Source organism: Mustela nigripes, chromosome 13 (genome assembly GCF_022355385.1).
Source record: "Mustela nigripes isolate SB6536 chromosome 13, MUSNIG.SB6536, whole genome shotgun sequence".
Classification (NCBI taxonomy): Eukaryota; Metazoa; Chordata; class Mammalia; order Carnivora; family Mustelidae; genus Mustela; species Mustela nigripes.
Genome location: NC_081569.1, coordinates 132,003,316 through 132,024,241, shown reverse-complemented (window position 1 = coordinate 132,024,241; position 20,926 = coordinate 132,003,316). Strand labels below are relative to the sequence as shown.

General features: G+C 47.0%; 1 protein-coding gene across 3 annotated transcripts in view; it reads right to left on the bottom strand.

Moving 5' to 3' along the window:
• ZFYVE1 (zinc finger FYVE-type containing 1) overlaps positions 1-20,926 on the bottom strand; it is a 59,788-nt gene that overhangs the window by 1,798 nt on the left and 37,064 nt on the right. For all 3 annotated transcript variants that reach the window (XM_059373815.1, XM_059373814.1, XM_059373816.1), the window contains 7 exons: positions 8,200-8,306; positions 6,111-6,219; positions 5,482-5,579; positions 5,268-5,385; positions 3,129-3,299; positions 2,197-2,377; positions 1,551-1,664 (listed from right to left, as the gene is read on the bottom strand). In XM_059373815.1, coding sequence (XP_059229798.1) covers positions 1,551-1,664; positions 2,197-2,377; positions 3,129-3,299; positions 5,268-5,385; positions 5,482-5,579; positions 6,111-6,219; positions 8,200-8,306 — 898 coding nt within the window. The remainder of the gene's footprint in view (positions 1-1,550; positions 1,665-2,196; positions 2,378-3,128; positions 3,300-5,267; positions 5,386-5,481; positions 5,580-6,110; positions 6,220-8,199; positions 8,307-20,926) is intronic.

Here is a 20,926-nt window from a genome sequence, read left to right as displayed (position 1 = left end):
AGAAAGTCTTAAGGAGACGGGGCAGCACCCAGGCAACCCTCACCTACAGAGCTTTTAAAACATGCATACACCTGGCCTGTACCCCACGCCATGCAGGTCAGGAGATCTGGAGCCGGGGACTACGCGCTGAGGTCTACGTGTCTATCGAGTTCACAGGTGATGCCGCAGCACAGCTGCATAAATACCACTGGAGTCGGGCCACCTGGCTGGCTCAGCCGGTGAAGCAGCTAGCTGCCTGCGGCTCAGGTCGAGATCCCAGGGGCCTGGGCTCCCAGCTCCACAGAGGATATGCTTCTCCCTCTCCCTCTGCCACTCCCCCTGCTTGTGCTCACACTCTCTCTCTCAAATAAACAAAATCTTAAAAAAAATAAATAAATAAACACTAGAATAATGATAAAGCAGCCCAGACTCTGGGAGTCAGGACATCTCTTCACGCAAATCACAGTTCCACTGAGTACATGCTGATTAGTGGCTACAGGATCGAGAGAGGCTACCTAACTTCTCTGGGTCTTGGCTTCCTCCTCTTCAACAGCTCACGTTCAAGAGCAGTTACGGGGATTACAAGAAATAGCGTGACAAGTCTAACGCACTGACCTGGGACCCAACAGAAGTGAGCGTGCAGCAGGTGAACCCTTGGTGAGCCCAGGAATTAGGCACCCCCGAGAGCAACCTGTGCTTCAAGCCTGGGCAAATCTATTCCTGTGCCCTTGAGTCCAAAGTTCATCATCTGTTCACCCTTAAGCCACAGGATGGTAAATCGTATCCAAGTGATGTTCACCACCAGCCACCCGGGAGCCTCTGGTTGCTCCCTTGTAACGGGCAGAAACACCCCAGGCCCAGCCAACAGTGCCCAAGCCTTCCACACACTAGTGGGTCTCCCCTCCCCTCCCTCGGGCCCTCCTAGTTACAAGCACCCTTCACATCTAGAGGTGAGTAAGGGTCAGTGAGTAGCAGCGCGGCTGGTGCGGCAGATCAAAGACAGCCACAGATTCTGACACTCCCGGCCCCTACTCCAAATGCAGGCTTTGTGTCTCCAGGAGGCTATAGCATTAGTGCCATTTCCAGGCCCAGATCTTCAAGACACTGGTGGCTTCTACTTCCTGTCTCCTGGGATATTAGCTTTTTAAGAGCCCTGAGCCCCATGTAACAGGTCCAACGACCCCTGGAAAACCCATGTAGAGAGGCCTGGAGAACACACGGAAGGGTGCCCAGCATGTAAGCGAGGTTGGCTTGGCTCCTCGAGACAGGTCAGGCTGCCATACTGGAGTATCAGGCAGTAACTCCAGCAAGGCCCCCTAGGCCGGAATAATTGCCCTTCCTGACTCGAAGTTGTGAGACATGATAAAATGGCGCTGTGTCAAGCCTTTCCATTTTTAGGAAGCTCCTTATGCAGCAATGGATAGTGTAACAGATGGCCTCCAGGATTAAACATGAAACAGCTAAGGTTTCCAGCAAAAGCAAGCAAATATCAATTTCCGGTCAGCAAGGCTCTGACACAAGGACAGCCCAGGGTACTCCGAAACCCCTCATCCCACATACGCTACACCCACCTAGCGGTATGTCAATGGCTGTCACCACGGCTCCCAGAGTGCTCTGCACGGCCTCGCCCACCTTCCGGGCGATCAGCGTCCCGCCTTCATCATCAGCCTGTGCCTCAGTCACATCTGTAGACAGTGCGAAAGGAAAAGCCGTCACCTCTTAGTCATTTCCCAAATGGAAAACTGAGGCGCCGACAGCAGAGTGCTTCTGGATTCTTCTCCCAGGATAACCCGGTGCCTGCTGCCCTGCAATGACGGCAAGGGTCTGGGCTGGAGTCAGGTCAGACCCTGACACCGAGTAAGCTCTGTCAGTCCTTGACCTCAACCCTCTGGAGCTGTTTTATAAATAAAAACGTTCCTTTCGGGGTAAGCCAGAAAGGTTCTAGGAGCATGACCAAGAACCTTCTCCAGAAAAAAGACCCAGTCTAAGCCATGTCTGCTAAGACAGGACAGGGTAAACCCCTGCCCACGACTCGCACAGCCTAGGACTCTGTTAACAAAGAGCTTAGAGGACGCCAAGGACCAGGGTAGCAGCTGCCCTCATTAGAGTGACTGGGTGAGGAACAGGGTGAGGCATGTGGGAGTCGCACTTCCCAGGACCCCGGGCCAAGGAGAGAGGGCGCCCTCCACCCCTGCAGGCTCCTGGGCCCCACGTTACCTAACTGAACATTCCTGGCTTCGTAGCAGTTGTCACACACCCGCACCGGCGCAGGGCCCCAGCCCCGCTCGGGCACTGGCCGGGTCTTGGACGAGCAGCTGTCACAGAAGCCCTCCCCACAGGCCCGGCAGTGATGCTTGGTGTCGTTATCTTTAAAGGATGTAGCGCATTTGTTGCAGCTCTGTTCCAAGCCCAAAACAAACAGAAAGGCAGACGTTAATTCATTTCTATGGACTGAGAAAGCCAGCAAGACCCAGGGGGAGGACCCCCAACCCCGGCCAATGCTACTGAGAACGGCAGGACCCCAACAGCAGTCACGGAGAGAACCTGAGGCCTGCCCTCATGAAGAGTGCACCCGCTGAAGCCCAGCTGTGACCCATTTCTTCCGAGAAGAAATGGAAAGCCCCCTCAAGTCTATCTGGCTGAGTCACAGCATTCTCAAAAAAGACTACGCTAAGTCTAGCCAGAAGACCAATGAGAATTCACTTTTTTCCACGGCTTCTCGAAAGAGCCTTTGGGAAGTTGGTGAGGTGCAAGCTTCCTGTCACAAAGCGTGTGGGCCCAAGCTGGGGGCTCCCTTGCTGTAGGTACTGCAGAGATTCACGTACCAAGACACATGCCCTCTAAATGCTCCTTTTCCTCCAGATTCTGTGAATCTACAACCTCAGACATCTGACCAATAAAGAACTAGCCTCGGAGGCAAAGGAACTATAACCCACCAAAAAGAGATTAACCACAAAGTAACACAGAGACATCAATGGGCAAGAGAACACTGGCTGCCTCTCGTGCCCCACCCTTTCTAAGGTGCTGGGAGCTAACCTGACTGAAAGAGAACTCCCGGCCTCCCTCACAGACCAAGCTGAAGACACAGCAAAATGGCACCAGCAGAATAGGCCATGCCAGGGAGGCAGCGGCAACCTGCCGCACCGTACCAGGATCTGGGAGTTGGGCCTCCAGTACGCAGGGGCAATCTGGTCTGTCAGCCAGGAAGTCACGGCCTTGGTGGGCCCAAGGCTAAGCTCAGACACCGACTGGGCCATGAAGTTCATCCCATCCAACAGGCGCTGGGCAGCATTGTTGTTGTCCTTCAGAAATCCATCAGTCTGAAAGGAGAATGCAGGCTCCCATCATGCTCTGAGCGAAGGGAGTAAAGGGGTGGGGGGAGGTGGTCTCAAGTGAGTTGTACGCTCGCCAATGGCCAACTCAGAACCACAAACTCCCTGGCAGAGAAGAAGGGGTACAGACCAAGAATCCCTCTGGCTTCTAGACAGAATCACACCCAACCACACATTACTGACTCATTCCTTTTGAGGCAACCATAAGACCGGGTGCACAACTGTTCAATTCAGGCCTTACCTGCCCATAAATGAGATGTACAATCTAAGAGATACTCAAGTGAAATGGCAGCGCCTTCCGGAAGACACCCTCCACCCCAGGCTGGGTTAGGAGCCCTCCCTCGTGGGTTCCTCTAATACCTATACGTTGTCAGGAATCCTGTTTCCATGTGTAAAGACAGTTCCTATTTATGTATTCGACTTGCTATTAGACCAAGCTCTCTAAATATAATAACCTACCTTTTTCGACCCTGTATTTTTAAAGCATCAGGTTCAATTCTGGGCACATAGTGATCAACCAATACTTGGGTTGACATAATGACTTGAGTGAACGAACAGAAGGGGAGGGGCCTGCCTCCCCTAATCCCAAGGACCACAAGGAATGTGGACTAAAAGGGGTCTAGGATATCACAGCGTTCTTAGACTACACGTATCTAACCACAGAGATAACAGCATTCACAAGAAAGAACACAGACCCAAAATCAAATGACATAGTCAGAAAAAGTGTAGAGAGAAAATTATACTAGTCAAGGCCACATTAAGGCCTGGGGACAGGATGGCCTGGCCCACTGTGCCAACAGGGTGGGCTCCAGAATAAGACTATAGCACAGAAACACATTTTGGTGGGACTGGAAACTGGAGAGAAGAACAAAACAATAAGGAAATCTTCAGTTTTGGATTTTTTTTTTTTTAATTTTTAGCTGAGAGAAAAACAAAGCATGAAAAGGGAAAAACAGACTCCCCGTGGCGCTGGGAGCCCAATGCAGTACTCGATCCCGGGACCCTGGGATCATGACCTGAGCAGAAGGTAGTTGCTCAACCAACTGAGCCACCCAGGTGCCCAAAACTCTTCAGTGTTATGGGAATTAGTGGCCCCAGAAAAGTAGGGCTGACTGCTACCTTTAGGAGTCACCCAGCAAGGGGAACAGCACCAAATATGGTAAGTCCCTTCAAGAAAATCACTCCTCTTTTTTCTACAAAGAGAAAAAGGTTTGGGGTGTGTTGGGATTTACCAGTAAGAATGAGAGCACCACACTGTGCCTCCAAACAGATTTGTTTTTCCAGTATCTTGAATTCAAAAGTCAAATTAAAAAATTGTAAGGGTTGACAAAATCCCACTTCTTAAATATACGGCAAGAGAATTTTCTGGAACAGAGGATTTCTCACATAAAGAATGTCACTATAGCATTTTGATAATAAAAAACTGAAGCAATGTGGAAACTGGAAAAATCTGCATGTGGAAATGAGAATATGAAAAAATCCTATTTGCTAAGGCAGTATAACAATTGGTCAACTTTTAGTTTTATTTAAAGTTGTGCTTCTATGGGGCGCCTGGGTGGCTCAGTGGGTTAAGCGTCTGCCTTCAGCTCAGGTTGTGATCTCAGGGGTCCTGGGATCCAGCCCTGCATAAGGCTCTCTGCTCAGCAGGGGGCCTGCTTCCCCTCCCCCTCTGCCTGCCTCTCTGCCTACTTGTGATTTCTCTGTTAAATAAATAAATAAACAATCTTTAAAAAATAAAAAAATTTTTTAATTAAAAATAAATAAAGTTGTGCTTCTAGTATTTAGGCAAGAAGAATTAATTAAGGGTCTAGAACAAGAAAAGGCTCTCTAGATCCTGCCTCCCTAAATCACCACGATATTTTAAAATTCAAGGTTAACCTGAATTCTACACAAGCTCCACTCCTCTACACACACAAATAACTGAATGATACAAGAAGAAAATGGAGCAGCTCTTACTCCAGGCCACACGTGCACAATCTCCGTCCGGACCACTGTATCCACAGGATCCTGGTTCCCAAACCAGTACTGCCGGCTACGGTAGACCACGCCACAGTTGGGACACTCGATCACATACCTACAAGGAAAGTAAACAGATCATGTTACCCGGCCAGGTGCCTGGCAGACCAACACACCAACAACCCTCAGCTACATCGACGCCGTTGAAACTCACCCAGACCAGGCATATTTTGCGAGACCCATCCAGGGGGAGTCAGTGGAAGCGGATGTCTTGGGCACTACGCTGACCTCCTTGCCTCTCTCATAGCAGGCCTGAAACATGGAGCACTCTGCCAGCTTCTTCTCTGTGCACCAGACCCCCTGACCCCTTCATTACCCTGGCCAGCCCCCTCCCCACAAACCATACCAAGGTTTGCAGACCCTGAGTTCACATTAGAGGAAGGGTCATTTCCCTAAAAAAGCCAGTGCCCTAAAAGATCATGAATTGAATGTGGACCCATCCTGAGACCCAAAACAGAACTGTAATTTACGCCTGCCACCAAAAATCCATTAGACAGGGTTCCCGCAGAGCACTCTTGCTCTGGAGAAGAACGAACAGTCAGTGTACATGCCCCTGGCATACAGGCTCCACAGAATACAGGGAAAATAGGCTGGGAAATTAACAAATGAACCAAGGGGTCCCAGCAACGGAGGCATGGGAGTTCCTCTGGTTAGAGCTGGAGAGAAGTCCCAGACACACTCCATCTAAACTTCAAATACTTCGGGAAGCGGGAGTGGGTGGCCCCTAGTCTTTCCCAAAAGCAGAGCAGGGCAGCAAGCCAGCTGCCGGAGCAGAGCACTCACCTTGCAGGTATAAACGCGGTTGTCATACTGGTGGGAGTACCGGCAGCGGCTCTTGGCTTCGTGAGGGACTCCTTCTTTCCCATGATTCATGCTGTTCTTACATCCAGCCCTGAGTGAAGCCCAAAAGCTGACAGTGAGGTGGCTAAAGGAATCCCTGACACTGAACACAGGGGACCGGGACCCTGAGCCAGACACGGGGCCAACATCAGACCTTGGTTATAGTACTGGGCCCCAAATCCTGAGCACAGCAGGTGCCGTGTGGGGCTCAGAAATCCACGTGCCTCTCCTCTACGAGACCTGGCAGCACTACAGAGACGTGGCCACTGTTAACCCTTGTGTGGGGAGAAAGGAGAAGACAGCGAGGACTGTCTTCCTGGGAAAAACCACGTGGTCCCACGGCAGAAATGCAGGAGCCAGAAGGCACCACCCTGACAGAAGAGAAAACCTGAATGGCGCTCAGGAAACCCCCCAATCCAAAAAAGCACAAAATGGGAAGTTTAACCAGAACAGGCTGCCAAGATATAAAACAAAACCAGCCTCCAAAATTTGGCAGTGTATTAAGAGGAGGCTTAAGCTGAACAAGAAAACCTTCCAAATAAACAGTGTGCTCTGCCATCCTGACAATGCAAAAACAGAGAGCAGGACTTTAGAATTTCGCTATGATAGGAAGGAAAGTTCTGGAAACGCTGCTGAGGCTGTCAGAATGGGAAAGTAATGATCCAACAAAGCCTAAGGGCCTCATGCTGGCCTGTGGGGTAAACAAAAAAGGAAGGTAACAAGTCAAACTGGCAAGTAATATCCCACTTTCCTCTCCAACATAATCCTTAGCTCTCCCCAGCCCAGACCGTGGAATCTAAAAGCCAAATCCTTTTTAGAAATCCAGAGCCAAGGTGGTGGCGGTTCAGTGCCCAGTAGGTAGCCTGCATATAGGGTTCCATGCAGAAAGACCATTCACAATAAAGGCTCTAGAAGGATACATGTGGACAATGTGGGGCAGTGGTCCTGATTGGAGTAAAGACAATTCAATGGGGAAGAGGGTTGCAGGGTGGGGAAGTGTCTAGAGGACCCGGAGACTGCGATCTCACCGACACGCTGCATTTAAGTCCCCTGAGTTCCATTAGACAAGCCACCAGATTGTGATTAAATACTGCCCACAGCTCGAATGAATCCAGCGATCCTCAAAGTGTGGCCCCAGTCAGCAACATCAGCATTACCCGGGAACATACCAGAAACGCAAACTCGCAGGCCCTACATCAGACCCACTGAATCGGAAACTGGGGGGGCAAGGCCCAATGACATGTTTTAACATATTCATCAGGGTTTTCTGACACGTGCTCAACGGTGAGAATCGAATGGAGCACCAGCGTCACCAGGAGGTTTGTCAAAAATACACAATCACAGCCAGGCCCGCTGATGCAGAACCTGCATTTCACCAAAACCCCAAGGTCATGCACACACAGCTTAGGGCTTGAGGAGCTCAGCCCTAACTCAATGTCCTCAACACACGAGAATCATCTGAGGACCCTTTCAAGGGCACCAACACAAGGGCCCAACCCCAGCTCTGTTAAGTGAACATCCCTGGAACTGAGGTCCCGGCCTTGAGAGTTTTGAAAGCTCCTGGAGAGAATTCTAAAGGTGTTCTAAGAGGCTGACCCTCACAGTTGAAAGGAATCACCTAGGACTGTCACCTACCACAGAGCTTTGTACACTCCAGGCTGGAAAATGTTGAGTTAAGCAAGCGGAATGACTACAATTCAAAGTCTTTGTAGGAGAAGCGCAGAAAAACAAAGCAACCTAAGGTTTTCTGTAGTATACACCGCCCAAGCCAGAAGCTAGCCGATTTCATATCTAAACCAGGTCGGGATCTTCAGAAAACACTTCATAGCCATGTATCCCAGAATCCTTTGCAACCTCGAAGTGTGTTCCCCCGACCACCGGCATCACCTGGGAACTTGCTGGAAATGCACCTTCTCAGACCCCAGCCCATCCATAATTCAGAATCTGTAACTCAGCCAGACCCTAGGGGATCTGCACACACACTGAAGTCTGAATTCTCCATCTCTGCCCGAGGTGGCCAGGCCTCACTTACCCACAGCTGAGGCACAAGGAGGAGCAGGTGAAGTATTCATCTGGGAAAAAGGAGCTGTGCGCCATCTGGTCATCGGGGATCTCACCGCTGAAGCGGTCACTCAGGGCCTGCCAAGAGGGAAGGCGACACATGAAGGTGCTTGGCAGAGAGCCCCGGGCTCTGCCCCTCCCGCTAATTGCCTAAGGTCCCCTCGTCGCTGGCTTCTTTCCTACAGGCTCCACCACTGGGAGGGGCACCCCAACGCTTCTGCTCCTTACCCATGACTTTCTTGGCCCAACCCGCGGCCATCCTCGCCACCAGAAACCTCAGGAAGAACCAGGCCATTCCCCCGGAGGTCAGAGGAAAGCCAGCAACATTACTGTGCTCTCTTAATTACCTCGGAGGTTATAAACACCTCACACACTCAGTCTTTCATGCAAAACCACCCACAGATAATGACTCATGCCCATTTCGTCCTTTGAAGCTGCAACCAAGAATCGGAGACTGGAGAAGAAGCTTCGTCGTTAAGTCCAAGGGAGGCAGAGCTGAATGGTGAGCGGGGAGTTCCCTGGACTTCTATCCCAGTTCTAACCACAGGCGCTCTTTGGGGGTTTACTAGGGCCACAGAACTGACTTGATGTAGAAAAAAGTCATCAGCCATAAAACAAGGAAGAATTATTGTAGTGTTTGGCAGTCTTTTATCAACAACAGTAACCTAAAAGACAGCAAACAGCCAAAATAAATGCCAAGAAGGAAGATAAAGTACTTGCAAAAGCAAACTGAAAATTTTGTTGTGTTGAAAGAAAGCTTCCACTTCTAGACCCCTGTTTTCATTCACTAGTTGATACACTGAAAGTGTCCTTCAAGCTGATTTCTTCCCAGCAGGCCCTTACTCATATGCAGTGGGGGGAAAGTTACATAAATTAAAGGGAAATGGCCTTTTCAGGCTTTAAATATCAACATATGCATGCAAGTTTCAGTCTCCCATTCTGAGGCAGCCACGGGGTAAGAGAAAGTAAAGTGGCCTACACCAGAAAGACAAGATGTTACTTCCTTTAGTAAAAAGGCAAAAGAAAATTTAAGAGGAGATTGGGAAAAGAGCAGACTAGGGGTTTTTGTGTTTTGGGGTTTTTTTTGCTTCAAGATTTTATTTATTTGACAGAAAGAGAGAGACAGTGAGAGCGGGAACACGAGCAAGGGGAGTGTGAGAGGGAGAAGCAGGGAGCCTGAATTGGGGCTCGATCCCAGGACTCTGGGATCATGACCTGAGCTGAAGGCAGACGCTTAACTGATTGAGCCACCCAGGTGCCCCCAGGTTAGGTTTTAAACCCAGGCTCTCAGGCTCTGAAGGGAATTTCACTTAACGAGAACCTGTTAAAGTTCCTTTTCCTTTTCTCAATGAAATCTTAATACCCCGAGGTGCAAACTCAAGTGTTGACAAAGGCACGTGGTTTCAATGATGAGTGAGCTCAGGCGTAAGACAGAAGGAATGGCAAGGAGTGTGTCAAAGTGAGGGTGCGTGACACCCAGGCACATTCCAACTCAGCTTCTGCGTGGATCACGGACGGGATCTGCCAGCCGTGGCCGGGCAGGTCGCAATCCTTGACTCAGACCAACAAAAAAGGTCTGACAAATAATACATGTTAAGTCCTGTCCTCTTGGGAATATTTTGTGAGGACTAGCTTAGGGAAAACACTGAGGACGTACATGAATATACACAGGAATATTAATAATAAATAAGAAGGAAAAGCAAGGGGAGCCTGGGTGGCTCAGTGGGATAAACCTCTGCCTTCGGCTCAGGTCATGATCTCAGGGTCCTGGGGTCGAGCCCCACATCAGGCTCTCTGCTCAGCAGGGAGCCTGCTTTTCCCCTCTCTCTCTCCCTGCCTCTCTGCCTACTTGTGATCTCTGTGTCAAGTAAATAAATAAAATCTTTAAAAAAAAAAACAAAAACAAAAAGCAGAATCACTCACTAGCCTACACTGCCCTCCTCTGTCCTTTTTTTTTTTTAAGATTTATTGATTTATTTGAAAGCCAGGGCACACCTGCGAGGATGGGTGTGGAGGCACAGAGGGAAGGGGAGACAGACTCAAGCAGACTTGGCACAGAGCTCGACTGCATGACCCTGACAGCAGACCTGAGCGAAAACCAAGAGTAGGAACCTTCAATGGACTGTGCCACCCAGGTGTCCCTGTCCTACTTCTAAATGACCTATCCTTCCAGGATGTTTTTAGGCCTCACCTCTTCCATGAAGCCTTCCCAACCACTCTAGACATACCACACTCAGCCTTCTCTGAACACCGACTGTATTCAGTACCTGAAGTACATATCGAGTAACTGGGTAATGATGCGAAGTCACGGCCCAGCTGTACGGGTATTACCTCCCAGACAGGATCACACACGCTGTGAAAGTACTTTCCTACCTCTGTATCCTCCACTGCTCCTAGCAAAGGTTCCTAAAAGGTTCTCAACTAGGACCCCTGGAATAAGTGGTCTAGCACCAGCCCCCATGTGCACACCAACCCCGCCCTCCCCTCCTCACCTTGGCTCTCGCCTCTGTGCCAAGCTTCACCCCATGCTCACAGACCCTCTCCAATATCGGGCTAGCTGCTCCCTGACTGACCAAATTACTGAGAACTCTTAAGGCTGTAGTTCTCAAACAGGTGGGTGCACAGCTGTCTGGCATGGGCTGGTGGGCAAAGAGAGAACTATCTTCCTAATGCATCAATTTACTGAAAGACGGAACTAGGTTTGACAGATACAGATAGAGGAGACATGGATCCAGTACAAAACTGAATGGACAATTTGCATAAATAAAACCTAAGACCCCCACCCAAGTCATTTCAGCTTGTCGCTGGTGAGTCCGCACCCTCTGTGCCTCTATCTCATCTGTGGCAAGAGGCTGCTAGTAGGGCCTTCCTCAGTAGGCATCTTCATGGATTACACGGCCAAAATCAATGGAACTTACATATGAAGACCACGTGGCATAAACTAAGAGCTCAGAAAACATTCACTGCCATTATTAACATCATTTTCATTGGACTTTTATCCTGGTAATTTTATTTTCTTCCTTAGATACCCTCCTACCTAATCAATGTAATACAGGGAATAAGATATCAGGAGCCTCTCTCCTTTCCATCCTTTCCACAATAGCTCACTGGTCTTCATAGCTTCCTGCATTTGCTGGTGAACCTTTTTTTTTTTTTTTAGTAAGTTCTACCTTGGGGCTTGAACTCAGTGGGCAAATATTTAGCTGCAAAAAGATGCTCCCCTATCGGGACAGCTGGGTGGCACAGTCGGTTAAGCGTTCCACTCTCGGGGCACCTGGGTGGCTCAGTGGGTTAAAGTCTCTGCCTTCGGCTCAGGTCATGATCCCAGGGTCCTGGGATCGAGCCCTACATCAGGCTCTCTGCTCTGCAGGGAGCCTGTTTCCTCCTCTCTCTCTCTCTGCCTGCCTCTCTGCCTACTTGTGATCTCTCTCTGTCAAATAAATAAATAAAATCTTTAAAAAAAAAAAAAAAAGCATCCCACTCTCAGTTTTGGCTCAGGTCATAATCTCAAGATCATGAGACCAAGCCCCATGTGGGACTCCACACTCGGCAGAGTCTGCGTAAGATTCTCTCTCCCTCTCCCATCTGTGCACCAGTACGCTCACTCTCCAAAAATAAATCAATCTTGGGACACCTGGGTGGCACAGTCAGTTAAGCCTCTGCCTTCAGCTCAGGTCATGATCCCAGGGTCCTGGGATCGAGCCTGACATAGAGCTACTTGCTCACCAGGGAGCCTGCTCCTCCCTCTGCCTGCTACTCCGCCTTCACACACAGGTGCACACACACTCTCTCTGATAAACAAAAAAAAATCTTTAAAAAATAAAAATAAATCTTAAGGAGAAAAAGGTGCTTATGTATCTAATGGGGGAACAGAGAAAGGGAAAAAAAGATCACTAAGGAACAGAGAAACTACTAAAAAGGTATAAGGGAAACAACAACAACAAAAAAAGAGTACTTTTAGCCCCAGGGTTTTTTCTTTTCAACAGGTAACTGAAAGGCTAACCTAAGTATTAGTCTCCCTTCGAAAACCAGCCCATATGGCAGGAGGTCACCAGGTGGGCTGAAGACAGGGGCGACGGCACTCCCCAGCAAATACAGGACTGCAGCCCAGGTACCTTGACGGCTCCAGGTTCTTTCTGCTCCAAGTGGCCTGACTCAATTCTCTGAAAGTTCTCCAGAAAAACGGCAGCAAGGATTTACAAGCTCGGCCCGGAACAATCTGCAGGCTGAGTCCCATGGCACACGTGCCCACAGAACCCCCGGGGTCGCCCGCCCTAGACACATAAGCTGCTGGCTTACACTGGCCAGGGCAGCCATAACCTCTTATGACATCAGCGAGAGAGGAACCCCCAGGCTAACTGGCCTCATCACTCGGCCACGGGCGCCCCAGCCTGTCCTCTGCTGGGGAACATAGCATCTCACTTCCCTCACAAGCCAATAAAGAGCTGGTGGCCGGTAATGACGCCGACCCTAGCAGGCCTCAGGAGGACTGACATCAGTCACAGCATGCGAATGTAACAGTACAACTCTTCACAAAAAGACTCTGGTGTTAGTGTGTTTTAGATACAAGGGTAAAAAGAAACTATCCTCCTTCCTTTCCAACTAATCCACAGTCTTTGTCTTTCAAAAATTCCAAAGCTCAGGGGCATCTGGTTGGCTCAGTAGGTAGAGCATGGACTCTTGACCTCGGGGTAGAGGTTCAAGCCAATGTTAGGTGTAGAGATCACTTAAAAATGAAATCCTTAAGGAAAAAAAATTCCAAACCTCACATCATTCCAGGTTTTCTTGGGCTCTCCTCCTCCTGAGGTCCCCAAGCTGTTAGAGGCAGGCAGGGACACCCTCCACCCCACCAGAGAAAGCTAGGGAGAACATTTGAGGCGACTCTAGAAAAGGTTGCCTGGAGACCAGATGATCTTGAACTTCAGTTGCCCTGGCAACAGTATGGCCCTTTCTACCTGTAAGGTTTAGTCCCAGTCACCAAGGGCTAGCAGGGAATTTTCTGATTCAAAATGGAGACTCTTATGTAATCACTGATGCCACCTCTCCCCACAAAATAACGTTATAAATAGATACTTCCTGATGTGACAGAATTGGAAAGTCAGAGTTTCTACATTTAGAGATCAGAGCCTAAAAAAGGTATTATATAAAACCTATACAAATTCAACTATAAAATGGTTCCTCTCATGTATTCAGAACTGTAAATACAGACAACAGATAAGTCTGTCGATATATATATATATTATATCAATATATAACCTGAGCAGCTCTTTAAACAGATTTACCTGCTCAGGGAGGGTATACTCTACTGGTAGGTGTCTGAGCTATTGCTCCCCTGGAACCTGATCAAAGCAGTGAGTGGTCAAGAAGTGGGAGATAATCCTGCTAGCAGAGAGACTGGAGCCTGAACCACAACATGGCCGATTCCACGGCTGACTGGCAGGAAGCACGAGGAGGTCAGCATGATCCACCAGGAAACAACTGAGCAGGCCACAAAGAAGAGGACGGCAGAACAAACTCTCACACACATTCTGCAAACTCTGCCCTCCTCCTCATCATCACATTTCCTATTCAATAATGAACATGGAAAGTAGCACTTGGGCTCCCTCTGAATCCAACAATGCTCTCTCAATCAGATGGAACCTCGTAAGTAAGATAACTGCTCAGAACTTTTTTAATGTATACTAATGGCATTAAGAATGTAGTGTTTTGGGGCGCCTGGGTGGCTCAGTGGGTTAATCCTCTGCCTTCGGCTCAGGTCGTGATCTCAGGGTTCTGGGATCGAGCCCCACATCGGGCTCTCTGCTCGGCAGGGGGCCTGCTTCCTCCTCTCTGCCTGTGTCTCTGCCTACTTGTGATCCCTGTCTGTCAAATAAATAAATAAAATCTTTAAAAAAAAAAAAAAAGAATGTAGTGTTTTTCTGAAGATTTTATTTATCTGAGAGAGAGAGAGGACAGAAGTAGAGGGAGAGGGAGAAGCAGACCCCCACTGAGCAGGGAGCCCAATAAGGGGCTCGATCCCAGGACCCTCAGATCATGACCCGAGCCCAAGGCAGACACTGAACTGAATGAGCTACCAAGGCGCCCCAAGAATGCGGTATGTTTTATGTACAATAGAAAGATGACCAAAATGAATAAAACTTTTTTTTATTAACATATAACCAAGATACATAATTAAGTGAAAAAAAGCAAGCTGGGGACGCCTGGGTGGCTCAGTGGGTTAAGCCGCTGCCTTCGGCTCAGGTCATGATCTCAGGGTCCTGGGATCGAGTCCCGCATCGGGCTCTCTGCTCAGCAGGGAGCCTGCTTCCCTCTCTCTCTCTGCCTGCCTCTCCATCTACTTGTGATTTCTCTCTGTCAAATAAATAAATAAAATCTTTAAAAAAAAAAAAAAAAAAAAAAGCAAGCTGTAGAATTGTAGGAATCATATGATCCCATTCAGGGAGAAAAATATATACATCACATACACACACTTAGGTATGCACTTATGTAGGCCCCAAAATTCCTAGAAGCACACACAAGTATTAGCAATGTAGCAAAGTAGCTACTACACAAGCATTAGCAATGGCTATGACTGGGGTGGGGAGGATCTTTTAACTTGAACCTTACACATTTCTGTACTACTGAATTGCTTATCTTGAGCACATACTGCTTCTGTATTTTAAAGAATGACTTTTTAAACATTAAAATAACCAAACAAATACAATTTATGGGAATATCCTTTCAAGAGGCAACTGGCAAAACGTATGAGGAAACTTTAAAGACGGCTACGCCCTCGGGCCTTCTCAGAAGCAGAGTAACTACTGAGAAGAAATAATATAGCACTGGGTTAAAAGCACAGACTTGGTAGCTAGACTAGCTGGTTCAAATTCTCCACCACTGACTAAGTGAGTTACAGTAGGCAAATTAATTAACTCCTCTGTGCCTCCACATCTTTTTCTCCATCCCCAGTCTTGACCTCGTAGAGCGGACACGAGGATTACGTGAATTCATCATATGTGCAGAGCTGAGCATAGTACATGGCCTACAGTAAGCACTCCATAAACATAGTCCAAAAGTGTACTAGGAGTTGTAACTGATCCTAAGGAAAGAGGCAGAATGTGAACCATTCCTTTAAATACATGGAAAATATAAGCAGGAAAAAATGAAAACCACTACTAAAATGAGGGCATAATTAACTAAATGTAAAAAACGATCCATCCATTTGTTGTAAACAAAAAGCATACAACTACTTTGAAGACATATTTTCATTAAATATTTAATGGCGTGAGAAAAAAATGCTAGGCTTCAATATTCCATGAGAAAAGCGAAGTACGTAACTGCACATACATACACTATGACCCCAATTCTCTCTTTAAAATTGTGGAGGCCAAGAAAAATCATGGCCATCCCACCTCAGGGTTAGCCTTAGCAGAAGTACGGCCATTCAGACCCCTGTGCCCAAGGGCTGAACTTTCCTCACTTTACTTTAGTTCCAGAAGTTCCACCCTGCTTTGGTTCCGGAGACCCCCACCCTGCTTTAGTAACAGGAACCCATAAATACCACTGCCTTAACTAAGCTCGGGGTCCAAGTCCCTACTCCGCTGCATTGGGTATACTTGGGCCCAAGCTTAAGCATGTCACCTCGGGGTCCAAATCCCTACTCCACTGTGTCTGGTATACTTGAGCCCAAGCTTAAGCTTGTCAAATAAACCCTCGTGTGATTGCATGGGTGCTTGGCTCCTTGGTGGTCTCTCAAATGCGAAAACTCGGGCACAACAAAATAAGCAGCAGGGGCACCTGGGTGGCTCAGTCAGTTAAGCATCTATCTTCGACTCAGATCATGATCCCAGGGTCCTGGGATCCAGCCCCACATCAGCCCGCTGGAGCCTGCTTCTCCCTCTCCCACACCCCCTGCTTGTGCGCTGGCTGTGTCAAATAAATATATAAAAATCTTTTAAAAAAATAAAAATAAAGTAAGTAGCAAAGAATCACTTAACATCACCATTTATCTACCCATTTTTGCATACTTAATTTGCATTATTTTACCATTATAAAGAAAACTGCTTTGTAATAATCCCTACTTTTTTTTTTTTTTTAAAGATTTTATTTATTTATTTGACAGAGAGAGATCACAAGTAGGCAGAGAGGCAGGCAGAGAGGGTGGGAGAAGCAGGCCCCCTTGTGGAGCAGAGAACCTGATGCGGGGCTTGATCCCAGGACCCTGAGATCATGACCTGGGCCAAAGGCAGAGGCTTAACCCACTGAGCCACCCAGGAGCCCCAATAATTCCCACTTTAAAAGTCATCACATCCTCATAAAGGTCCCCCTGTGTTCTGGTGGAAGAGTTTCTCTAAGGCTAATTCCCAGAAATGATACAGCTGGAATACATATTATGCATATCTTCACCTTCACTAGATATTTCTGAATGACATTTCAAAGTGGTTGTACTGATCTGAACTTCAACTGGCCGTCTGTAAGAGCTTACAATGCTTCACATCCTTTTTGACATTTTAGCACCAGACTTATCAACGTCTGCTCTCATACTGTTGGGGCTGTCATCTGCATTTCTCTGATTACTAGAGAGTTGAGATTTCTTCATTTGTGCATCACAGTTTTGATCAAGCCTCTTAAGTGATTTGTCTCTCTGTCTTCCCAAAAGTTTATATACTTTTTCCTGACCGTATTCCTGTATATATTATCTAAAATAAAAAAAGGCAATCATATAGAAAAAAAAAAATCTCATTTATCATATTAGAACATAGCCCTGGCCTTCACAAAGTGTTTTTACTCAGTGAGTTTGTGAGTAATTGGAAAAGGCTAAGAATACCAAGCAGAGAAAGGAAAAACTGGGAGAAGCAGGAAGCCAAACAAATCAGTTTGTCACTGATACTTTATGTTTATGCCCATCCCAATTCTTCTGTTCCAAAAAGAATTCAAGATTCCTTATAGAAATAAATAAAACAAAGGAAAGCCAAATTAAAAAAAAAAAATCACTGAAACAAAAAAACAGCCATTCTATTCTACACTGCTGTGAACTATGAAAACTTCAGTTAGTGTATCTGAACAGCTACAAAAACTCTAGTGGGTCAATCTGCCTAATGCAGACCTTACAAGTAGTTTTCTATTAAAACGATAACTGGGAAATTAAACTTCTGATTTAAAGAAGAGATTAAAAGCCAAGTGACAACCAAAAAGATAAAAACAAATTTTTCAAAGATGTCAGTAAGTTAGAGAACCCCAAAATCCCCTGGGGAGAGCCAAAAACATGCATTTTGAAATGAGTAACTCCATGGACAGAAGCAGCAGGTCCCGCACCCCAATCTCCACGCCAGAGGACAGAACTAAATATAGGGTCCAGGGGAAACTCTGGGGACACCAGTTACCAAGAATCATCACAACTCCAGCTGACCAGGCTCCGTGTATTTACAGAAAACTTCATGACTCATACCACCTCATTAGCATAGTTTAACTATTTTTCTCAAAATTGCCTAACAAACTAGCCAGGAGAAGGACATCCATGTCCCCTGAGGGTAAAATCCCTGAGCACTAATTACTGCCCACAGCACTCCGTGTCCCTGCCAATCTAATTTAAACATTAAGCTGCGTTAGCTTAGAGAAAACCTAAGGAACTCTAGAACCCAGCCATTGGCCTCTTCATTAAAATTTATACTAATCAGATTCCCAGCCCTTGGTAAACCACCGGATGGCCTCGGGCTCTTTTGACAATGTCTGCCATACCGGAGTGTGATCTTCTACTGTGACTATCTTTGAGCCATTTCAAGGACATCTGCCAGAACATCTAAGTATACCTTCACCTCAAATCTAATCAGAAGTATGCATTTCATGAATTATTCAAATACAATCACTTTTCACGAATTTTTTTCTTAATATTCTCCACCCTATTTAATGCTTATGCAACATTTACTATATGCCACATATTTGTTCCTTCAAGTGTGCCATTCTATTTGAACCTCAGCTCAACTTCATTAGGAATATTCTCTTATTATTCCTATTCTCCAGATGAGGAGAAAGGTTTGAAAAAGGACTAAGAGGAAGACAAAGGTTATTGTCTATCTTGTTCTCCACTGTACTTCCCCGCACCTCAAACTCTACCCGGCACATGGGTGTGCTCTTTTATTTGTTGAACGAATGAACACATGAAGGAAGTTGCCAAGACCAAGGAACTGGGATTCCAACACAAGTCTGCATGACTCCAGAACCCAAGCTTTTAACCACCGTGTTCAGTCCTTTGAGGCTACTAAAACAAAAGAGCGCAGACCAGATCGCTTCTAAACAGAAATGTGTTTCTCACACATCTGGAGGCCGGAAGCCCAAGATCTAGACGCCAACAAGGTCAGGTTCTGGTGAAGGACTGCTCCCTGGTTTACAGATGGTGCCTCTGCACTGTGTGCTCACTGTGTGGACAGGGCAAGGGAGCTCTCTGGGGCTTCTCTCCAAGGGCGTTAATCTCACTCAAAAGGTCTCCATCCTCATGACCCATCACCTCCCAAGGCCCACTGATACCATCACACTGGGCATTACAGTTTGAACATAGGAAATTTTGGGAGGACACAAACATCCAGCCTAAAGCAACCACAATGCAAAACCCACAAGCTCTGTTTAAAGGGTAACTTTTCATTTTGACAGAATTTCAGACTTGTAGAAGAGTTGCAAGAATGGTACAAGGAACTCTCATATGCAATTTACCCAAATTCACTTACTGTGACAGGGTACCCCACTACAAACCTTCTAAAAACCCAATGGATGGAGCCAATCAGCATATGCCCAAACTCTGTTCTTGCGTGCACCAGAGCCTGCCCCGTCTTATTCCAAATCCCCTTCTCCTCCGCTGTCCTTCCGAGCCCTCCCCACCCCAAGTCTCTATCCCCCAGTCCTCACGGCATCCTCATATCCCTAGATCCAATCTTGCCAACATTTCCCAGCCTCTCTCCAGATCCCAGACGCCCAGCACTGCCCCAGAGGCCCTGCTGCTGTCCTGCTCCTCTGTCCTAAGCCTGCAGGCATGCTAACAAAGCACTGTCCACAAAGCAGACTGCAAGAAGGAATTCGAGGGGATCCCTCTGAGGAATTCATTATAAAGAATGCTAAAATAGGGGCACCTGGGTGGCTCAGTGGGTTAAAGCCTCTGCCTTCAGCTCAGGTCATGATCCCAGGGTCCTGGAAACGAGCCCCATGTCAGGCTCTCTGCTCAGCAGCGGGCCTGCTTCCTCCTCTCTCTGCCTGCCTCTCTGCCTGCTTGTGATCTCACTCTGTCAAATGGATAAATAAAGTCTTTAAAAAAAAAATTTTTTTAAAGCTAAAATAAGGGGCGCCTGGGTGGCTCAGTGGGTTAAGCCGCTGCCTTCGGCTCGGGTCATGATCTCAGGGTCCTGGGATCAAGCCCTGCATCGGGCTCTCTGCTCAGCAGGGAGCCTGCTTCCCTCTCTCTCTCTCTCTGCCTGCCTCTCCATCTACTTGTGATTTCTCTCTGTCAAATAAATAAATAAAATCTTAAAAAAAAAATTTTTTTTTAAAAGCTAAAATAAATACATACATAGTAAAGATCAGAGACTGTGTCAAAGTAAAATCCCTGAAATACTAAAAATAGGCAAAACAGAAAAAAAAAAAGACACCAAATAAGCAAAGTACTTAAACAGTCCATGTCCAACTAGTGAAATGACAGAAATGCGATACATACTCGCTGTGTGTACACACACATGCGCGCACACACACACACACCTCTGACACAATCTACTTCAAGAAAATATAAACCAGAAAAATAATTCCAGGTATAGAAAGAGCTTTCATGATATTTATTTGTGGCATTATTTTTAATAGAGAAATTTTACTTATAATTTCTTGTCCGACAACTGTTATTTGGGTATATTTAGACAATGAAATATTGTGCAGCTATCGAAACGGTTTATAAAAATCGTATAATAATATAGTAAAACGCTGGGGCCACCAGGTGGCTCAGTCAGTTAAGCATCCGACCCTTGGTTTCAGCTCAGATTATGATCTCAGGGTCGTGAGCTCGAGCCCTGCACTGGGCTGCACTGGGTGTGGAGATTAAGATTTCCTCTCTCCCTCTCCCTCTGCCCCTCCCCCGCTCGCCTGCTCACTCACTCACTAAAAACAAAAATAACAATATAGTAAAATGTTTATCAAGTTTCATGGGGAAAGGATTACAAGTTTACATCTTTGATGTGATGACAAGCAACACGTTTTGTTTTGTTTTTTTAACACTCAGAACATGCACTATAAGAGCACATACTAAAATGTTAACAATGGCTATTCCTGGGTGGAAAGACTGTATTGGTTCTTGTTTTCATTTACTGTAACTCTACTGTAGTAGCCAACGTTTTCTACGCTTAACCTGTACTCCTAACGTAAGCCAGAAGATATGAATTCAGACAAACTGGATCAATGAACAACCTGCCCTAAACTTAGAATTCCTGTTCCCATAACGACAGCAACAACTTTGACATTCCTTTTGGGAACCCTCTTCCCAGCTTTTAATGGGACCAGGGAATGCTTTGACCAATGCACTGTGAGAAGACATCAAGATTTCACTGAGGGTACCCAGTCAATTCTCAAAACGCAATTTTCAGGGGCGTCTGGGTGGCTCAGTGGGTTAAAGCCTCTGCCTTCAGCTCAGGTCATGATCTCAGGGTCCTGGGATCGAGCCCCACATCAGGCTCTCTGCTCAGCAGGGAGCC